At 37.8% G+C, this 19,577-nt stretch overlaps 2 protein-coding genes across 2 annotated transcripts in view; both read left to right on the top strand.

The window, feature by feature from the left end:
- LOC132553456 (neurogenic locus notch homolog protein 1-like) overlaps positions 1-17,684 on the top strand; it is a 29,578-nt gene extending 11,894 nt beyond the window's left edge. Inside the window, exons 4-15 of the mRNA XM_060217704.1 lie at positions 2,088-2,296; positions 2,726-2,929; positions 3,177-3,283; positions 4,123-4,628; positions 7,825-7,982; positions 8,256-8,483; positions 9,498-9,635; positions 10,849-10,986; positions 12,133-12,198; positions 13,184-13,289; positions 13,528-13,658; positions 14,807-17,684. Of these exons, the coding sequence (XP_060073687.1) occupies positions 2,088-2,296; positions 2,726-2,929; positions 3,177-3,283; positions 4,123-4,628; positions 7,825-7,982; positions 8,256-8,483; positions 9,498-9,635; positions 10,849-10,986; positions 12,133-12,198; positions 13,184-13,289; positions 13,528-13,658; positions 14,807-15,288 (2,473 nt within the window). The 3' untranslated portion in view covers positions 15,289-17,684. The remainder of the gene's footprint in view (positions 1-2,087; positions 2,297-2,725; positions 2,930-3,176; positions 3,284-4,122; positions 4,629-7,824; positions 7,983-8,255; positions 8,484-9,497; positions 9,636-10,848; positions 10,987-12,132; positions 12,199-13,183; positions 13,290-13,527; positions 13,659-14,806) is intronic.
- On the top strand, positions 7-1,362 carry LOC132553475 (collagen alpha-1(VI) chain-like). Its single transcript, XM_060217724.1, has 2 exons — positions 7-69; positions 346-1,362. The coding sequence occupies exons 1-2, from the start codon at positions 7-9 to the stop codon at positions 1,360-1,362; spliced, it is 1,080 nt and encodes a 359-aa protein (XP_060073707.1).
- Positions 17,685-19,577: the final 1,893 nt, after the last annotated feature.

The following is a 19,577-nucleotide window of genomic DNA, read 5'->3' as shown; positions in this document are numbered from 1 at the left end:
CAATGTATGGTAAAGGGAGATCACTCCAGATGGCTTGGATTGGAATTTGAAAAGCCTATATTTCGGCAAGTAAAGCTTGTACAATGTCCCCGTGTGGTCAGATCATCTGATTAAGTCAAGATCTGATCAGATCAGTTGTTGTATAGTGGCTACGGTAATAAACATAAAAATGAATCTTATTATATAGATTTTCTAATTATTCCATTACACATATTCTAACTAAAGTACACAATTATGGCAGTACTACCAAAACGATCTGCACATTACACATAAAGCGAAATAGTATGTCATAGGCTCATAAGCGACGGAACAAGCCCAGCGGACTAATGTCCCCATGGTGAACAGGGTTCCAAAAGTGATCAGGGTTCCCAAAGTGATCAGGGTTCTCAAGGTGATCAGGGTTCCCAAGGTGATCAGGGATCCCAAAGTGATCAGGGATCCCAAGGTGACCAGGGATCCGAAGGTGATCAGGGATCCCAAAGTGATCAGGGTTTTCAAGGTGATCAGGGTTCCCAAGGTGATCAGGGATCCCAAAGTGATCAGGGATCCCAAAGTGACCAGGGATCCGAAGGTGATCAGGGATCCCAAAGTGATCAGGGTTCTCAAGGTGATCAGGGTTCCCAAGGTGATCAAGGATCCCAAAGTGATCAGGGATCCCAAGGTGACCAGGGATCCGAAGGTGACCAGGGATCCCAAGGTGATCAGGGTTCCCAAGGTGATCAGGGATCCGAAGGTGATCAGGGTTCCCAAGGTGAACAGGGTTCCCAAGGTGATCAGGGTTCCCAAGGTGACCAGGGTTCCCAAGGTGATCAGGGTTCTCAAGGATACCAGGGCGCCCAAGGTGATCAGGGATCCCAAGGTGACCAGGGTTCCCAATGTGATCAGGGTTCCCAAGGTGACCAGTGTTCCCAAGGTGATCAAGGTTCCCAAGGTGATCAGGGTTCCCAAGGTGATCAGGGTTCCCCAGGTGATCAGGGTTCCCAAGGTGATCAGGGTTCCCAAGGTGACCAGGGCGCCCAAGGTGACCAGGGTTCCCAAGGGGATCAGGGTTCCCAAGGTGACCAGGGTTCCCAAGGTGATCAGGGATTCCAAAGTGATCAGGGTTCCAAAGGTGATCAGGGATTCCAAAGTGATCAGGGTTCCCAAGGTGATCAGGGTTCCCAAGGTTATCAGGGTTCCCAAAGTGATCAGGGTTCCCAAGGTGACCAGGGTTCCCAAGGTGATCAGGGTTACCAAGGTGACCAGGGTTCCCAAGGTGATCAGGGATTCCAAAGTGATCAGGGTTCCCAAGGTGATCAGGGATTCCGAAGTGATCAGGGTTCCCAAGGTGATCAGGGTTCTCAATGTGATCAGGGTTCCTAAGGTAGCAAGGGTTTCCAAGGTGACCATGGCTCCAAAGGTGATCCAAGGTAATCAGGATTTCTGGTCAACGTTTGAGTTTCTAAGGTAAAAGCGAATATTGATAACCGTTCTGACACATAGAAACTTAAAAGTTAATGAATTACCACTTTAGCGATTTTCCTTGTAATAAGGAGGGGGATAATTACATGCTTGATAGGAATATTAATTTTAAAAGGATTTGTAACCCCTTTATATATATATGCTTGTGTTTGTTCCCTCTTTCTTAGAGTGGTTGCCAGACTTTACAACACATTGTTCAGGTATGAAATGTTTTAAAGTGAAGAACTGGGTGTTAAAATCACCCTAGATGAAACAACGAAGGATCACTCAGCTCAAAATCTAACTGTATAAATTCTGTGAGAGGTTTAATAAAGGGAAAGTACTGCAAACATACATGTCTAACGTTTACCTTATTCTAGCGTTTTTCGTGCTGAAGACAATACGCTCAGATAGGATCAGGCTAACTGCAGTTTCTGTGTGCTTCGTAGATCAGTTGATGGTTTTATTACATGTACCGCTATCCATGATTTCCATTCACCATAAAAATCTGCGGTGTTTTCCCTAAACTATCCCTAATAACATACATCTTTCAACAAATGGCACTGCTCCCCTTTACGTTTTAAGCCCCTTTTCCCCGCTGATATGGTACTAATGTTGATTTTTCGGGGTTTTTTTTCTACCCGCAGGTTTTGCCAAAACAACGGAACATGCTCTACAAATGTGGACGGGATGTCAATATGCACTTGTACCGAGGGGTACAGTGGATCACGATGTGAGATCAACAAAACTGAAATCATAAATTGTAGTGGAACACCCTGTAACAATATCGTAACACAAAACTGTACCCAGAAGTCAGGGGGTTCAATCATGTGTCACTGCCGAACTGATTATACAGGTATGTTATTGACCATATGTTGAGAAAGGTGATGTTTGCCAGGACATCGCAAAATCAGGTGTCATGTGAATAGTGTGATAACGTTTTCTTATAACTATTTTTATGGAAACTGTTAATTATTCAGCGGGCGCAACTGCAGACAAACCAGACCTCTATTGCCGCTCGTTTACAGTAGCGTCAACTATTGTAATAAACATTAAGGCGCCTACTTTTATAAAATTAGCATTGAGACGCCTACTATTGTAACATAAACATAAAACTTAATGAAAATAGAGAGTAATATAACTATAACACGTGCACTATTTTTCTTGTAGTTTAGTATCTGTAAACGGAGTATATGTTGAATACACGTATTCATGCATCACATGTATCCTTTTCAATTCGTTCTGGTTCTTACTGAAGCTTTTAATTATACTTCGTGGTTTCCAGGAACATACTGTAACAGACGTAATTGTCTAAATACTCAGTTGTTCAACTGTTCGCCAAATGGAGTCTGTAACTTAAACGACGTTAATGTTGACCCAAGTGTGTGCTCCTGTAAGGCGGGTTACAACGGAACAGACTGTAATACCAATATCGATGACTGTGTCGGGGTCACGTGCGAGAACGGGGGAACATGTGTAGACGGTATAGGTATGTCATCATAATTTGCAATTATAGATTTTCATAAGTCTGTAGTGAAGTCTTTATCCAAAGAAAGAAAATTTAACATATATTCTATAATTGTGAATTTTGACATTCAAATCCTTCAAATACTAGTGAGGGGAAAGTTATACAGTTTATCAAACAATTCCAAGCGAACTCCTAGGGAGAACGTGTATGTTCCGAAAGCAAGCAGTAAATATGTTTTTAGTGTTAAAGTTTTATCAAATTATTGCAGCATCGTTCAACTGTAGCTGTCCAGCTCTCTATACTGGTACCTACTGCGAAGAGGCCAACTGTGTAGCAAGGGGTTGTGCCAACCTGAGTGGTAACGGAGTGTGCGATGTAAGTAGAACGTAGACTTCGTTAAGTTCTGACATACAGTGATGCATTACATATGACCAGAGACAGGAGAACGAGTTTTATTATTTTAAGATGATTTTTTCAGTGGAACAGCGAATGAATATTCCAAACTGCACCATTATCCGGGGGAATCCCGTTGTCTCTCAGTTGCGAAGAAAAGGTTAAATGCAGTATTAAACTTTTGTTTTGGTGATAATGTTTTGAAAGGACAAATTTTAAAAGTTAATTTAAAAGTAAAAAAAATTCTTAATATTTTTACTGAATTACAGAAACACTTTGTTGTTTCCTCTGCAACCCTTTAAGGAAAATCTTAGGGTTACAAGTTTTGAAATTTCAAAGTTTAATTTTTTTAAAGGAAAATTCTTTTAAATTTCTATTGATTCAGACTTGGTTAGAAATCTTAGCGAGGGACAGTACTAGTTGTGTTACTCGTCTAGTATATTGTCTTAGCCTTCGCTTTTTATGAAGACAAATATGTGCCTAACCCCATAGGAAAAACACTAACAATTAAAGCTGTTGATGCACTTTCTACGAATATTTACCTCATTTAAACTTGGTCAGTATGCGAAATATGAGTAGATGGGAATCAAAGTTAAACACTTCGAATTGTGCAATCCCTCTTTTTGTTGTTTTAATAATACATCATTTCTCAAATGTTCAAATTGCACGAAATTAGTCATCACACAACTTTAACTTGACCTTTAAGAAAGGTATATAAAAGTGCGGCTTAACCTGTACCAAATTCAGGACGATAACCAGATCATCGAAATAACAAGCTCGAACAATATATATATTGTTAAAGGTATCGTTTTACTTTTCAGACCAGTTGTATCTATGAGGAGTGTGGCTATGACGGACTCGATTGCTCTGTCGGTGTTAACCCCTGGGATTCCTGCACCGTGGTACCGACTTCTAGAGGAAGGCACTGTTCTGTATTGTTCATGGACGGTGTTTGTGATCAGGACTGTAATACCCTTGGCTGTCTGTACGATGGTTTTGACTGTGTAAATAACGGAACAATGTTGTCCGATTGTTTTAACTCCTCCTATTGTCTGGGCAGTCTTGGAAACAGTGTGTGTGATGCCCGTTGTAACAATCTGGAATGTGCTTATGACGGTCATGCCTGTGCAGACACCACCACCACGAACAGTGAAACACTGATCGCGACCTTCTCCCCCACAAACGCGTCCTTTGGCATACTCGCAGAGGCGCGTTATGTGGCATATTTAATTTCACGCAAATTGAGGACAAGAGTATTCATCCGACAAACCAATGGCACTGACAACTTGGTCTACAGAGTAGCTAACTCATCTGATTCAAACATCAGGTAAGGAAACGTAACTTAAAATACTGGATGATATACACGTTTCCACGTCATTGTCAAATGGGTCATCGCTTTTGGATTTTTAACATTTCTTGCTTGTGATAAACGTTCATAAGCAGATAAAAGTACAGTCCTATACTAATTTTCTGTAGACTCCAATTGTTCGGCATTTCTAAACAAATATCAATATTCCAAGCAACGTTCTCTCTCAAAACACAACAACAGGCGGAAGATGAGCTGTTCTATGGCCACAGCATTTCAAAATGAAATGAGTATGATACTTCAAAGTATTATAATTATTCGACCCAAAATTTAGAATGGCCGATATCAAAATCACGAATAAAGTCAGGAAGTCTAGTTACACCTTCGATAGAACAGTACAAAACCATGGTGACGATGTCTATTAACATCTGATATCTTACAAGGTCAAACCACGGTAACGAAGTTTAGCAACACTTTACAGTAGATCTAACTAGGTAGAGTGAATCGGGTGTTTAGACCATTTAATACAAGAAAATAAGTTTAGATTAGGAAATTGAAATAATAAAATTCCTTTCAGTGCATTCCAAATTTCATTTTAGTCTCTTTTACATGAACGCTTTAAAATTAAGGAAATATAACAATATATCTTGACATATACTGAACAAAATAAGTTAAGGATCATAAACTTGAAACAGTGCAGTTTTACATACAAATAATAATATGATTATATTTTAAATTTTAATGACAGAACATTCATTTTAGTCTTTAATTACACAAAACAAATTCATTTGTGGTAATTGCTACCAAGAGCAGATAACCCTGAGTAACAGCACCCTTGAAATCAAAGTGTAAGAGGAAGTAGAGCAAGTTAATCATGTAGACAAGGAAAACTCATCAAACTGCAATTGGCAGTTTAATAGGCAGTATGACCTCCGTTGACATCAATAACTGCCCTGCAACGTCTGCACATGCTCCTTATTAGTCGTCGGTGGCTGATCTGTGGGATGCGCTGCCATTCCTCTTGCAGAGCAATCATAAGCTGTTGGCGGTTCTGTGGCGGATTAGGTCGAGCTGAAACCCGGCGTTGCAAGGTGTCCCAAGCATGCTCGATAGGGTTCAGATCAGGAGAACGACTTGGCCGGTCCATGCGAACGATTGCTTCACGTTGAAGATAGTCGTTGACCACACGAGCACGGTGAGGACGAGCATTATCATCCATCAGAATAAAATCATGGCTAACAACTCCTGCAATGGGCCTTACTATAGGGTGTAGAATCTCGTCCCTGTATCGAACAGCTGTTAAAGATCCATTGTCTATGATGTAGAGGTCTGTATGGAAGTCAACACTGATCCCTGCCCAAACCATCACTGACCCACCACCAAAGCGATCATGCTGGACAACACAGCAGTCTGCATAGCGCTCTCCTTGGGTTCTCCATACCCTCCTCCTACCGTCATGGAAGTCAACACAAAACCTAGACTCATCTGTGAACATAACATTTCTCCAATGACGTAATTGCCAATTCAAATGATGAGTGGCCCATTGATGTCTGGATTGTCGATGACCTCTGGATAAAATTGGTCGGACTGCTGGTCTTCTAGCTCGTAAATTAGAGGCATGGAGTCTGTTTCTCATTGTCTGGGATGAAATCCTTAGATTTGTAGCACGCTGAAACTGAAGATTCAAGACAGGAGCACTCAAAAACCGCTGACGTCGTGCCGTGATGCAAATGAATCTGTCCTGTCGGGCTGTCGTACAGCGTGGTCGTCCAGATCTGGGGCGTTGACGGACGTTATTTGTCTGTTGATAGCGATTCCATAGCCTACTAATCACGCTCTGAGAAACATGAAGCTGTGCCGCCACATTTCGTTGAGTTTGACCAGCTTGAAGGAGCCCTATAGCTCGCGCGGCTTCCATATCATTTAAATGTCTTCGCATGATTAGTTTTTCAAGTTTTCGTTACAAATTGATTAAATGTTTCCAAATTCAACTTTTTTTAGCTTAGAAGTAACAGAATCAAAACCTGCAAGATTCCTCTGTAGTAATAGACCAGTCAGTTTTTCACACCACCATAGTTAACTAGAGCGGAACGGCAAGACCTTCAGATGCACGTGCTTTCACCTTTGACATGACTTTAGGTACATATTGGAGAAACTACGAGTGCAATTACCGGCAATACATGATTTGAATTTTTAAAGATATTATGGTCACAATTTATGATCCTTAACTTATTTTGTCCAGTATATAACAAACATTTTGAAATAACCTCAGAGATGTTCACTCGTGGATAATTGTGAATTTTTATTTATTGTCAATTCTTATCCTATGTGAATTGTAAGTTAATGATCATAGGCTAAAAACAGACGCCATTTTAATTATCAGTAATGCAGATTGCATTCATATCGGTAAAAATATATAATCTGATGTCAGATCGATGTTTGTGGCACAGATTGTGTAAACGCAATTCATGTTCACATATCAACATTTATACATTTATAGAAATTACTTGTTATTGTGATAATGATAAACTTAACAATAATCATTATCATAATGACTACTGTTAAGTTCATCATCCTCGTTATCTAATGGTTACGCTCACTTTCGCTCTCTTCACCATTGGAACATTTCCTGGCAAAACTCAAATCACAATTGAATTCATTTGACTGGTCTAGGTAGGTTTCAGAAGAAAAAATTGACCTGTCACAGACTGATGCGCTCCTTTGGAGATTACAAAGAGGCGACACTCAACTTCAAAGCTTTTACAACAAATCATTATGCAATCTTGTTATCAGTTTGTTGGACATCAAAGGATCAAACTAGTCTTCAAGTTTGCCATGAAATTCTCCAGGTGTGCCGAGAACGAAAGTGATCGTAACCCCTGGAGTATCGAGGAGGAATGTCCTCATGTGAATGTAGCACTGTTGGGTTACAACCCAAATTACAAATACAAACTGAAAAAATTATATGAACTGAATTGTCCATTTGTTCCTCTTATATTGTTATAAAACAAATCAATATGATAAAATTCATTTCTTAATTAATTGCTTTTTCCTCCAGTTGTATACAAATATTCAAAACCGACCGCTGTTTAAAACAATATCTACAAAACATAGAACTGAAAATCTTTAAAGAATTCCTTAATTCATACCACCGCAGAATTCCGAATCTCTTTGCATGTTCCCTTTATTAATCATCAGTTTGTTATTTCACACAAAGAGCCTACTATGACATCCAGAAGCCGTCTGACTGTAGCATGGCAAGTTCGTGTGTGACGGACGTGCAGACTGCCGCTAAAATGATAGGAGCGGTGGTGTGGATGTACTCCCTAAACCGAACCGCTGATAAACCAGCAACAGACTTCAGGAGTATCACAAGTAAGTTATATATACTATAAACTTCACCTGATCACGTGATATCATGTAACAATCTTCAGAATATCATAAGTCACATTTGACGTCATACAATATGATGTTATGACATATGTACATGTCATAAAAAGCGCAGTAGATAATACTGTGAGAATGTTATCATTATCTCAAGTGTTGTCTACACAACCATTCTTAAATGTTAAATTAATGTATATATATGTTTTGCTTGTACGTTGAGTTTGTGTTAGTGCTATAGTTAACAATGTTTATACTGTACAGCCTGCAAAGAGGGTTTTCGGTATATAAATGGGACCTGTAACAACACCTGCAACGTCGGCTGTCAGTCAGTTTGTAATTTTGAGAGCGGAAGTTGTGTGGACTGTATCGATGGCTATGTCGGAAACACTTGCGATGTCCATTGCAGCCCGAACTGTGCTGGGACGTGTAACGCCACCCAGTGTATCGGGGGATGTAACGCGGGGTATACCGGTAACAACTGTGACCAAGGTAGGAAACTCCGAAGAACACGACAACTATGATAAAATAATTTTCAACTAATTTCCAATTATTCTTTTCTCGTTGAAATTAGGAAACTTCTCTTGTAATCCTCTTTATCAGTCTCAGTATATACATGGTTGTTGATAAGAGAGCGAAATAAAAATGTTTCATGACATTAGGTAGGAAATCAATATTTTTATGTATTATATCCCATATTTTCACAAAACAATAAATATCTTAAATCTTCTTTACTCAGATCAAAACTGTCTGTTTATATATATATATATACACACACAAAATCACGAATGTTTTCCATCGTATCTAACAAATTATGAATACTCTGTGTCTTATCTAAAAAAATTAACAATAGTTGATGTCTTATCCCACAGCTCCCATGTTTCATGTTTTATCTCCTAAATTACGATGTTGTTTCGTGTCTTATCTCCAAACTTAAAAATATATTGTGTTTCATCTCCCAAAGTACGAATGCTATTTGTCTTATCTCGTAGATCGCATTTCTTTTCTCCAAAATCACAAATGTGTTATGTCTTATCTCAAAACTTGAGAGTATGTGGTGTCCTATTCCTAATATCCTGGAAGCTTTGTGTGATTTTCTGTATAAACCCTTTTTGTCTTGTCTTCTGTTAACAGCCTTTTGATCTTTCCCCTCTAATTACACGGTGTTAAGTATCGCGACAATAAATGTAAATATTTGAATATTTTTTTTTGTATTTCCGATATATTGAATCTCAATCTATCCCAATATATAAGATATTTGATATCATAAGTGTAAGTGTCTTTCTCCACATAGAAATCGATTATCATGTTTGTGTACCTGAAAATTACCATTTTTTCCCTGCCAATACATCCAAATGATAGATGCTTTTGGCGTGCAAGCCATAACCACACGCCGTTCCGAAACCCCATATCCCTTCCACTTACTATATAACGAGGGGTGATTTCTGTGATACGTAAAATCCATATGCATTCTTATAGATAGACCATGTTCATGATATATTTTAGCGTGTTCGACTGGGAAGTATGGAGCTGACTGCAACATGACATGTTCAGAATGTGCCAATGATGATTGTAACAACGTGAACGGAATCTGTGCACAGGGCTGTAAGAACGCAGGTCTTACCGGAAGATATTGCACCGACAGTAAGTATAGTGGTCACTTTGTATCAAAAATCAGTTAAGTGGTCAATCTGTACCGACTGTAGGCGCAATGGTCAGACTACACAGACAGTAAGTGCAGTGGTCAGTGTCTACTGACAATAAGCACAAAGGTCAGTCTGTACAGACTGTATGTAAAATAGCCAGTTTCTTTAATGAAACGGATGTGTAATGACTTCCAGGCTAATAACTTGCGTAAGTGAATTGATACGAAATATAGTTCCGAAGCTGCATATACTACTTAAAGAAAACACTCCTGAAGGATTTGAAATCTATGAAATGTGTTTAAATAATGATGATTTTATTTTAAAAGGAATATCAAATAAAAAAATATAAGTCGTGCGGATTCGGCTCGTCCATTAATTTAACACGTCGCTTGACACAATGTGGCACAATTAATGACGTTTGATGTTGATACTTACTTGTGATATTTCTTTTTCGGCGCAAAATCTTTGGTAGATATTTACGTGGAGAGTTTGCCATTATTTTGGTATATATTTACGTGGAGAGTTTGCCGTTATTTTGGTAGATATTTACGTGGAGAGTTTGCCGTTATTTTGGTAGATATTTACGTGGAGAGTTTGCCGTTATTTTGGTAGATATTTACGTGGAGAGTTTGCCGTTATTGTGGTAGATATTTACGTGGAGAGTTTGCCGTTATTTTGGTAGATATTTACGTGGAGAGTTTGCCGTTATTTTGGTAGATATTTACGTGGAGAGTTTGCTGTTATTCATTTATTCACTTTCTTTTTAATGCGCCAGAAAAAAAGTTAACATTCCTAAAAATGGCGTTGTCTTGAGTTGTATAGAAAGATGCTAGGTTTGGTTTTTATATTGCACTATAAAGTATATCATTATATTATGTTTGAAAATGAAATCTTGTGTGTATTTAGGATAGGGAAACCCCATCTTAAGTATCAATATCACATGTTAAACCCTTAAACGGAGTCTCGGGTTATATCGGTTTGTGACACTCTAATGGGATTTCCCTATCCCACAGACATACCGGAGTCTTATAAAGAAGTTAGATTTTATTGTTCTTGTAACGTTCTACTAGTTGCGTATTATAATAAATATGTTTGTACATGTTTGATAATAATTACTAGATTTACCTGTTTTTCATTCAGTTCTTCCAACCACAGCGTTTACTTTCCGATAATTAACTGATATCATTTTGTACGGTGTGCTCGATTTACAGACTGCGCGTCCGGAGATTACGGGATAAACTGCAACATGTCTTGTTCATCCAACTGCCTTAATAAGAAGTGTGATCGGGTAACTGGCTACTGTTTAGGGGTGTGTCCTACTGACAAATGGGGAAACACGTGTGACCAAGGTAATTACTGTAATAGTATAACATATGGGGATGTATCCGAAATGATATGATAACATGATATTCTTATTTCATTATCAAGTAGATCTGCAATGAAAAACTGATACCAATCCTGCCATCAATTATATATCTTGTGTGTACTTTAGACAAAGTCTAAGGTGACATATTGCTACCGACATTTGCCTTCCAGCGTGCATCATCCATCATGAGTCGTCCGTTCGTCAGCAACTGACATTTTCGATTTCTCTAAAGAAAAACTGAACCAATTTCAAGATTTTTTTGCGGAAATTTTCTACGTGCAAATGTAAACCAAATTGGAGCTATATGCTCCCAAAGGGGCCTGAAGGATGGCCAAAAGAAGTCAACATATTGACTGGAATTTCGAACATCTATTTTACAAGATCCAGATCCGATCAACACCATTACTTTACACAGCTGGTGTTTAACTGATTTTGGAAATTTTCATGAACCCAGGGTCTCATACTTGACCCTATGGAAGGGTTAAAGTTTACTGTCACTTCGTGTAAGAAAACTTCATTTTTAGCACGTGTTATCTTAATTTTGGTGAAATAATTCAAATTTGATTTGAATTATTGATGTAAGACGAACGTTTGATTGTATTCACATACTGACGCTAAGTGACATGATTGGCAAGGCCAAAAGAGGTCAAGTCAAAGATTTTAGTAATCCTGTCAAGACATAGAGCTAATAGAATCAAAGACCCTGCTCGGATGGAATGATATTAGGTGCTTAAGTGATCTGTGAATCTCGTTGCCCTTGTGTCCCACATTACCCCTTGGGGAGAGAGTAAAGTTAACTATAGTTTTCATAATTTGTTGAATTTTCCATGGATAAAATTCAAACTTGGTTAAAATTACGGACATTTGATTATAGTAAATGTAATATCAATGTAATTAAATGATCTAGTTTTAATCTTATTTTCAAATCTGTTAATAATCATTCAAAGGCAGTTTGACTCCGTGGAAATCCGTTTGGTAATGAAATAAAGACCTTTTGTTTTATAGAATTTTTACCCCATATCTGAAAACGAATAACATCAAAATTTCAAATTTCTTTCGGATTTCTTACATGTTTTTTTCACTCTTCATAGAAAGTTGTCTCTTAGTTATTACGTGTGTCTACTTTCAGATTGTACGCGGACGACATGTACGACGAAATGTGAAGCGTGCACTACTACCACAACCACGACTACGGGTGGGTATACACAACGGAGACCCATTACATAATGTAACATACAGGGATTGAGTTAGAGAATTAGTTTTACCGTCACGCGTACTAAGGCGTGGTACATACATCTGCATGCAAAGTGTATATGCGGGTTGATAGATATTAGAACATTTAGAGCAGTTTTGTAGGTGATATCCTTTTCTAGCAAAATGGTCACTAAGTTTGTATTGTCTGATATATTGACCACTTTGATCATTAAAAAAGATATCTGCTTGGTAAACACTACCATAGTGACAATAAAAAGATATTTAACCGAACTGACCACTAAATAATCTTTAATATAAACTTTATTTATTTTACAACAATTGCGAAACAAGTTATAATAATCACTCTTGTTGGCCCGGATGTAAGCGCGCGAGGGGTCTCATTGTGGGAGGAAACCGGAGTACCCGGGGAAAACCCACGTGGTCGGGCAGGTGACCCCTTACCTTTTTACGTCCAGTTCCGGGAATCGAACCCCGGTCGGCTAGGTGAAAGGCGAGTGCGTTAACACTGCGCCACCCGGCCACCCGACAACCCTTTCTTTATCTTTATCTTATTGAAATGACAATAAAACGCTATCAAATTTGCAATGAAATCATACTTTCAGTTTAAACACATTTTATTGTCAAATATTACAAATGGATAGGGCACAAGTCATTTCAACATGTAATCGCCTTTCAAAATTTGACAAAACGAAATCGTAATTTGATCATAGTGATGTGTGAAAAAAAAATTTGAAAGAATATCAAAACGATAACATGAAACCTACATTTGTAAACATCCATTCGATGTATGTCTCTGTTGAATAAGTGTAAGGACACGGGTCAGAGTTGAGAGTAGTATACCCCAATTCAGTTTACCTTCACACAGGCCCATGCTTAACTTTCAAGAAATCAATGATACAAGACTAAAATCGAATACGAGTTTCAGAGCCATTTTTCTCAGAATAGTTTCTATTGGTTTCTTTAAGGTTCACCTTCAAATTCTTCCGAGAACACCAACAAAGGAGTCATTGCTGCTGTCATCATCCTCGTCATCCTCATCATTGCTGCTGTCATCATCGCATACCTACTCTGGTAAGTGTATCATTGAACTGTTCGGCAAAATCCTGTCGCATCCATTTTAAGTACACATACTGAACGAACGTAGTCTCTACTTGTTGGTACTGTTTAAAAATGTGTACTGACTTGTACATGTATACATACATATATAATGTAATCAGGTAACCATATAACGAGTTCTATATACTCCCGCGGTTGTGATTGGCTCATTGTTGTCTTGAATGTTTTCAGTACCTAGTGTTTTCTTATGCAGGCGGCGGTCACAGGCCGGAGTATATGACTTGGACGAGAAGAAAGGGGATGAACTTCCACTTAATGCGGCCAACATGGAGAGCGGCAATTCGAACGAGAATCCGGATACCCCTATGGTTCCCATGGGGACAGGTTTGTTGATTCTGTGATACCAGAAAGAAGTCATCATTGGTGCAAGATAATCTGACTGCTTATCTGTGTTGTTAGAATTAGTAAATAGGGAATAAGGTCAAGCTCGCTCTATCCTTTTCATCGTAAAACCATACCTCGTTTTGTTACACCCGATTCAGTTAGGGAAGTTGTGTAGTAATCACATTGTATGTACGGGAGTGCGAAGTTAGCAACATGATAGACCATGTACCCGTCAAATGGTTCAATTAAAAAGTTTTTAAAAAAATCAGGGAGCTGGGGCATGTCTGTGTAAGCCCCTGCTCATATCGTTGTTATTGGTATACCAGAAGTAAACCTGTAACAATCTACACAAAGACAATTCGCTTGAATGAGGACCAGCATTTGATTGAATTAGTAATGACTGGATATTTAGACAGGGGATAATACAAGTAAACGGTTGGAATCTGATTCCTTTTTTAACGTTTAGGATATTGTCGATAGATCAAATTGGGTGTTACTACAAGTAAATAAGACAATATATAGTCTGAAAGTAAAACATTTTGTCTGATCTAACTTAAATACATCAAAGAGAACACACATTGATAAGTTTGACAGCGATATGCTTACAACCGAAGGGCAATTACTGGTTTGTGCTTTAACAAACAAGATAAACGCACACTCGTAATAAAAAGATGTTATGTGGTTAGTGCCTGGTGGTATTTAGAGAATTAATGAAAATAAATCTATCTCAGAATACAACTCGTTTTTGAAAAAAATATACGCAACATGACAGTAGTATCTGATCAATCTCTTTGATGTACAATACACTTTAGAAGTTGACAGGTCTTTACAGCATGTGTGATGTCCAAAATACCCACTGGTATAAACAGTGGTCAAACGCTCATACTGGAATATAGATTGATTATCAATAGAATTTACATGTTAATCACGATAAGTTATGTGATTGAGAATGGAACTTCTGTTTTGTCAAGTTTACATTCAAGTTTTAATTGAGATTTAAAGTCAGTCAAATCGACATGTTATGAAGAAACGTTTAACTAATCTAGCTGGCATCACTCGGTCAAAGTTTTTTCAAACAGTTAGAATAGTTAGAATTTCTCTACAGTTAATAGGGCTTTACAGCAATTATTATCGATCGTATTTTACAGGTAACGGACAACACGAAGTACAAGTCGTGTCAGAAACTTCAATGGAGGCATCCGACAAAACGGACGAATCTAAACCCCTAATGTCGGACGAGACGAAGCCCGTGTCTGAGAGTGAAAGAAAGGAGCCAGAAGGGAGAGAAAATTCGGCGGAGCGGGATGACCCAGAGGAATCTCTGAGAGAATCTCGAGAGATGAAGACTGCTAGCAAATACTTACCACCGACCGAGAAGGAGGGTGGTCCTGGGGGAGTATACGTGGGACCTGCGGGCCCAAAACTTACTGATGTAGAAGCCGAGCAAGAGACAGGAGACTTACAACAGGATTCAGAAGATGCTAGTTTCCCGGTCGCTCCAGCGGAATTAGTGAGCCCTCCGCCAGTACAACAGGACGCGGACCCCCCAGCTCCGCCCTCTCCACCACCCGAAGCAGATACCCCACCAACACCCCCATCATCACCCCCACCCGAAGACTCCACTTCATAAGATAATCGTCAGCATGGTAGTTCTGTGATGCACGGACACCTCGTGGACATGAAGGTTTGATAGCTATGTTCCTGTGACACTAGCTTAAGCATTGATTTTTCATATCAGAATACTGGAGGATTACATTACAAACTGCAATATTTCAATTTCAAAACTGAGAACTCCATTGACAAAACGCGTGAGCTTGAATTTAAAAGTTTCACGAGTTTGTAGCGTTCTTATGATGGCCATGAACATGATGTTCCCTGGAGAATTAACTTCCGGCATATTGTAATTATGTTCAGATTAACGGCGTCTTATCAGTACGGAGTTACTGTTACTAAAATATCCCAACCCACGAATTGTTGTTTATAGTGTGATTACAAATAATCTTGCCGTTTTCAATGCAATGCATTACAAGATGCAAGATATTATTAATGTTAACTATGGCACTGTAGAGACCTTACATTGAATTGACGCCCGTGTTTTTAACTGCAATGATATCAGAGTGGTACATGGACCTTGAGAAGTCCACGAAGGGTTTCGTTATTGATTACATGCTTTTATGTCTTTGTATGTTTAACGTTCCATATCTTCAATTAATATCCGTGTGTTTATGACATTCTATGTCATTTTATACTCGTGTGAATATGACATTCCATGTCATTTCATATCCGTGTACGTATGACATTCCATGTCATTTATATTCGTGTATGTATGACATTCCATGTCATTCATATCCGTGTATGTGTGACATTTCATGTACATTTCATGTCATGTTATGTCATGTTATGTTTAACATTCCATGTCCATGTATATTGTTTATTCAAAATCTCCTTTTATCACGGAAATTTTCCTTCTGCTTTCAGTATAATAACAAGCATGAACTATGACCTAGCGGAGCAGTGATTGGCTAATTTTTCACATTGTTTTCATTGCGACGTCCTGATTTATGGTGTCATGCATTGTGACGTCACTAAAGAAACATGTATAGATTCAGAAAGTTATCAACTCAAATTTCGTATCAGGCTTACATAATATTCTCCACACGAATGTTTACAAAAGCATCTCCTTTATATGATCAACATATCTTTATTACATTTTTCTCAGTGTTCTCAGTATCTTACTGTGTAGATATAAGTGATATTTTCACTCATCCAAAATAAGAGTTTGATATTGGCAGTGAAAAAATATTTTCTGTCAGAGTGCATTAGAAACGGCAACTGTAGCCAATTTAAAACGAGAGGAATCCTATTTAAAATATCCGAGGTTCCGTAGAATGAAAAATGGTAACTTATGTAAGGTCCCCTATAAATAACATTCCATGGCTTTGCGGGTAAAATATTCTATGTCCTGATATGTGTTCCATGTCTTTGTATGTACACCAATCTGACATTTTTTACATTTATCCTTCAACCTGTCAACATATATTTTTTGCTCTATTGTACTGACGGAAAACAGCTGTATCCTAGCACGTGCATTTATTGGACAGAATTACATTATAATTCACTTCAATATTTTTCAAATATGAGTAACTGTAATTAAGATATTAAATTTGTTGTAATTAACAAGTTTATGTAAAAATGTTTGTAAGATTACTTTTTCATCCGATGAAGTTTGGGACTATGTGTGTATTTTTACTCGGAACAGTTTATTTGGCTTATGTCAACAGGCGAGATTTATGTTAACTTCAACGTGAGGTAAACGAAGATTCAATAAATACTGTAGGATGAATCGAATTCATGTTCAGTCACGGGAGATAAGCACAAGTGTGGCTCACCACAGGTCCGCCAATTTCTCTTCCTTCACCTTTGCCAGAGATACAGCTTTTATTTAAGAAACTGACCATGTGCTTTCTATATCCCTGTATGTATTATTTGTTTGTATCCATGTACATGAAATCCGTGTCATTGTATGATTTACATATTATAGCCTTGCATGTTTTCTACGTTGTATACCATGCCCTGGTACATATTCCATCTACTGCTGTTATACGCGATGGCTACATCTGGGTGCTAGCTTGTCTTTCATTTGATATTGTATTGCGTGGTGATTTATGCTCTACCATACAAAAATGGAATTACTGTTTGTAATTTTCAGTTAGCTTGATTTAGATTTTGTTACATACTGATTAAAAATTTTCCAAACGATTCTCGGCAAATTTTCGCAAAAATCACTTGTTACATACGACAATGTCTAGAAGTTTGACTTCATCTGAAAATTAAATGTGTAGATACATGACCTATGCATGATACATTCTTATCATTGAATCTATTTTTATATATTTCTAAGGGACATTTTAGATCCATAATTACAATACTAGAAAGTCAACTATGCAATATTTAATGACTGTATATAAATACAAATGTGTTTTGTGTTCTTTACCAGATTGTAAATAAACATATCATGTAAACATCTCACGAGTCTTTATATTATTACCTTATAAGGGGAAGGCTTTGCCAAGTTTTCATACGGTCCTGTCCAGATCAGACAGGGTATTAATTCCACCGTATGTATATACATTACTGCCTTCTGATTCAATAATTTTACATGTGTAATATAGCTTATCATAACGTCTCTTAAGATTATGAAATCATGTCACAATTCAAAATTTGCTTTTGATGTAACAATGATACCATAGATATAGAGAGAACACGACTTCATGTGTGATATAGAAATGTCCGGGTTTTTCTGTTTTTTTTTTTTTTTTTTGCAAAAACGAGCATGTGTTGAAAATGATCATTCCATTTGAGATATTTGACTTATGAAACTCAAGAGATTTTCATTTCAGATCGCCAAAGGCTCGCTAAAATGAAAAATTCTTAAGATGGCACCATACACATTTGATTATACCAAATAGGACTCAAAAGTGATGTTGAGATAATCTAGAGTGATAGTAAAATCGGCGATATATCCGCTCCTTTGCTTTACAAAAAACGAAACTCTAGAGGATTAGGAAAATAGCTATAAAGTAAAAAGGTAAAGGTTAAAAGATGGTGTACTCCATATTTCACCACGTCTAGAACGGAAGGCAATCTTATTGCTTCTTTTTCTGATGTAGTTTAATTTTCTTAATTAATTTCATAATAATTCATGGGAACGCAAGATCATAAGAGACTATATCATTAAATACCTTGTCTGATACCTTGTCTTGTCAATGTTCGTTGTATTGCCTACAGCAAATTCCAAGAATTTATCAAATCTACCGGAATACTTTACCGTTAACCTATATACTTCAAAATAATTTAGGCCCTTCTAGACAGTTCCTGGTGTTATGATACTAAACAAGAGACCATATATTCCTAAATCGCTTTGTTATGTATTGTTATACTTACCACGTAATCGCTAATGATCCATATCCCTCTGAAGAACGCTGAAGTTTCTAAAAAACCGTTAAGGCGATCTGAACCCACAAACTGGAATTTCGTGCAATTTCCTCGATATTTCTTAGTAATTTGATCAAAATATTTTTATGATTGAAACTGCTAGAGCGATGTGAAGGATTTTCTAATATTCATTAGAGACAGTAAAGTACATGCTTTTTGATCAGGTAATGAACATGCTAGACAGCTGACAAGAATTTTCTACACTGTAATGGTGATCACGGCCTTGACCTTACAACCCTGAAACTCAAAAGCTTTCGAGATATCATTGTCTGATAGATGTCTATAAAGTTTGATGAAAAATAACACTCGAGGGAGTGAAGGCACTAAGATACTAAGTGAACTTAATCCTTGAACCATGAAACTTAAAATGTAGGATCCTTTATACAAATGTGTGAAGTTTGAAATTTCACAAGGAATGAAGACATTTGCTGTCTTAATTTAATAATAACCGTGACCTTGATGCTCCAACCTTGAAACGGAAACTTGCCAGAAATAGTTAGCCTTTTGGTGAGTTTGTGATGTTTGATCGAACTCCCTCAAGAAATGAGATTGCAAGATTCGTGCTAACAACAGGTCCCCAAAAATAGTAACAATGACCTTGACCTGAACACCCATTTATCTTGAAACTCGGATTCTTCCGATACATTATTGTCTTTTATGAGTGTGTGAAAATGTGATGGAAATTCCACAGCAATACAACCATAATAGCACCACCCCCACCATCCCGCGACCTTGATTCGTGAGAGGATATCAAGAAATCAGATACGCCTAAAACACTCGCAGAGATTGTAATACTGAACAAAAGAAACTACGCCTAAATCATTACCCACAACTATCGCAGAATTTGTGGTCTTGTAGGCTTATCGGGGTGTTAAAGTACTTAAAGTACTTACCGGGTAATAAAAATCTAAGCCCGAGCAAATA

This window comes from Ylistrum balloti, unplaced genomic scaffold (assembly GCF_031769215.1).
Source record: "Ylistrum balloti isolate Yb309-2 unplaced genomic scaffold, AGI_CSIRO_Ybal_v1 Utg370330, whole genome shotgun sequence".
NCBI classification, from domain to species: domain Eukaryota; kingdom Metazoa; phylum Mollusca; class Bivalvia; order Pectinida; family Pectinidae; genus Ylistrum; species Ylistrum balloti.
This window is presented reverse-complemented; position numbering and strand designations above follow the sequence as displayed.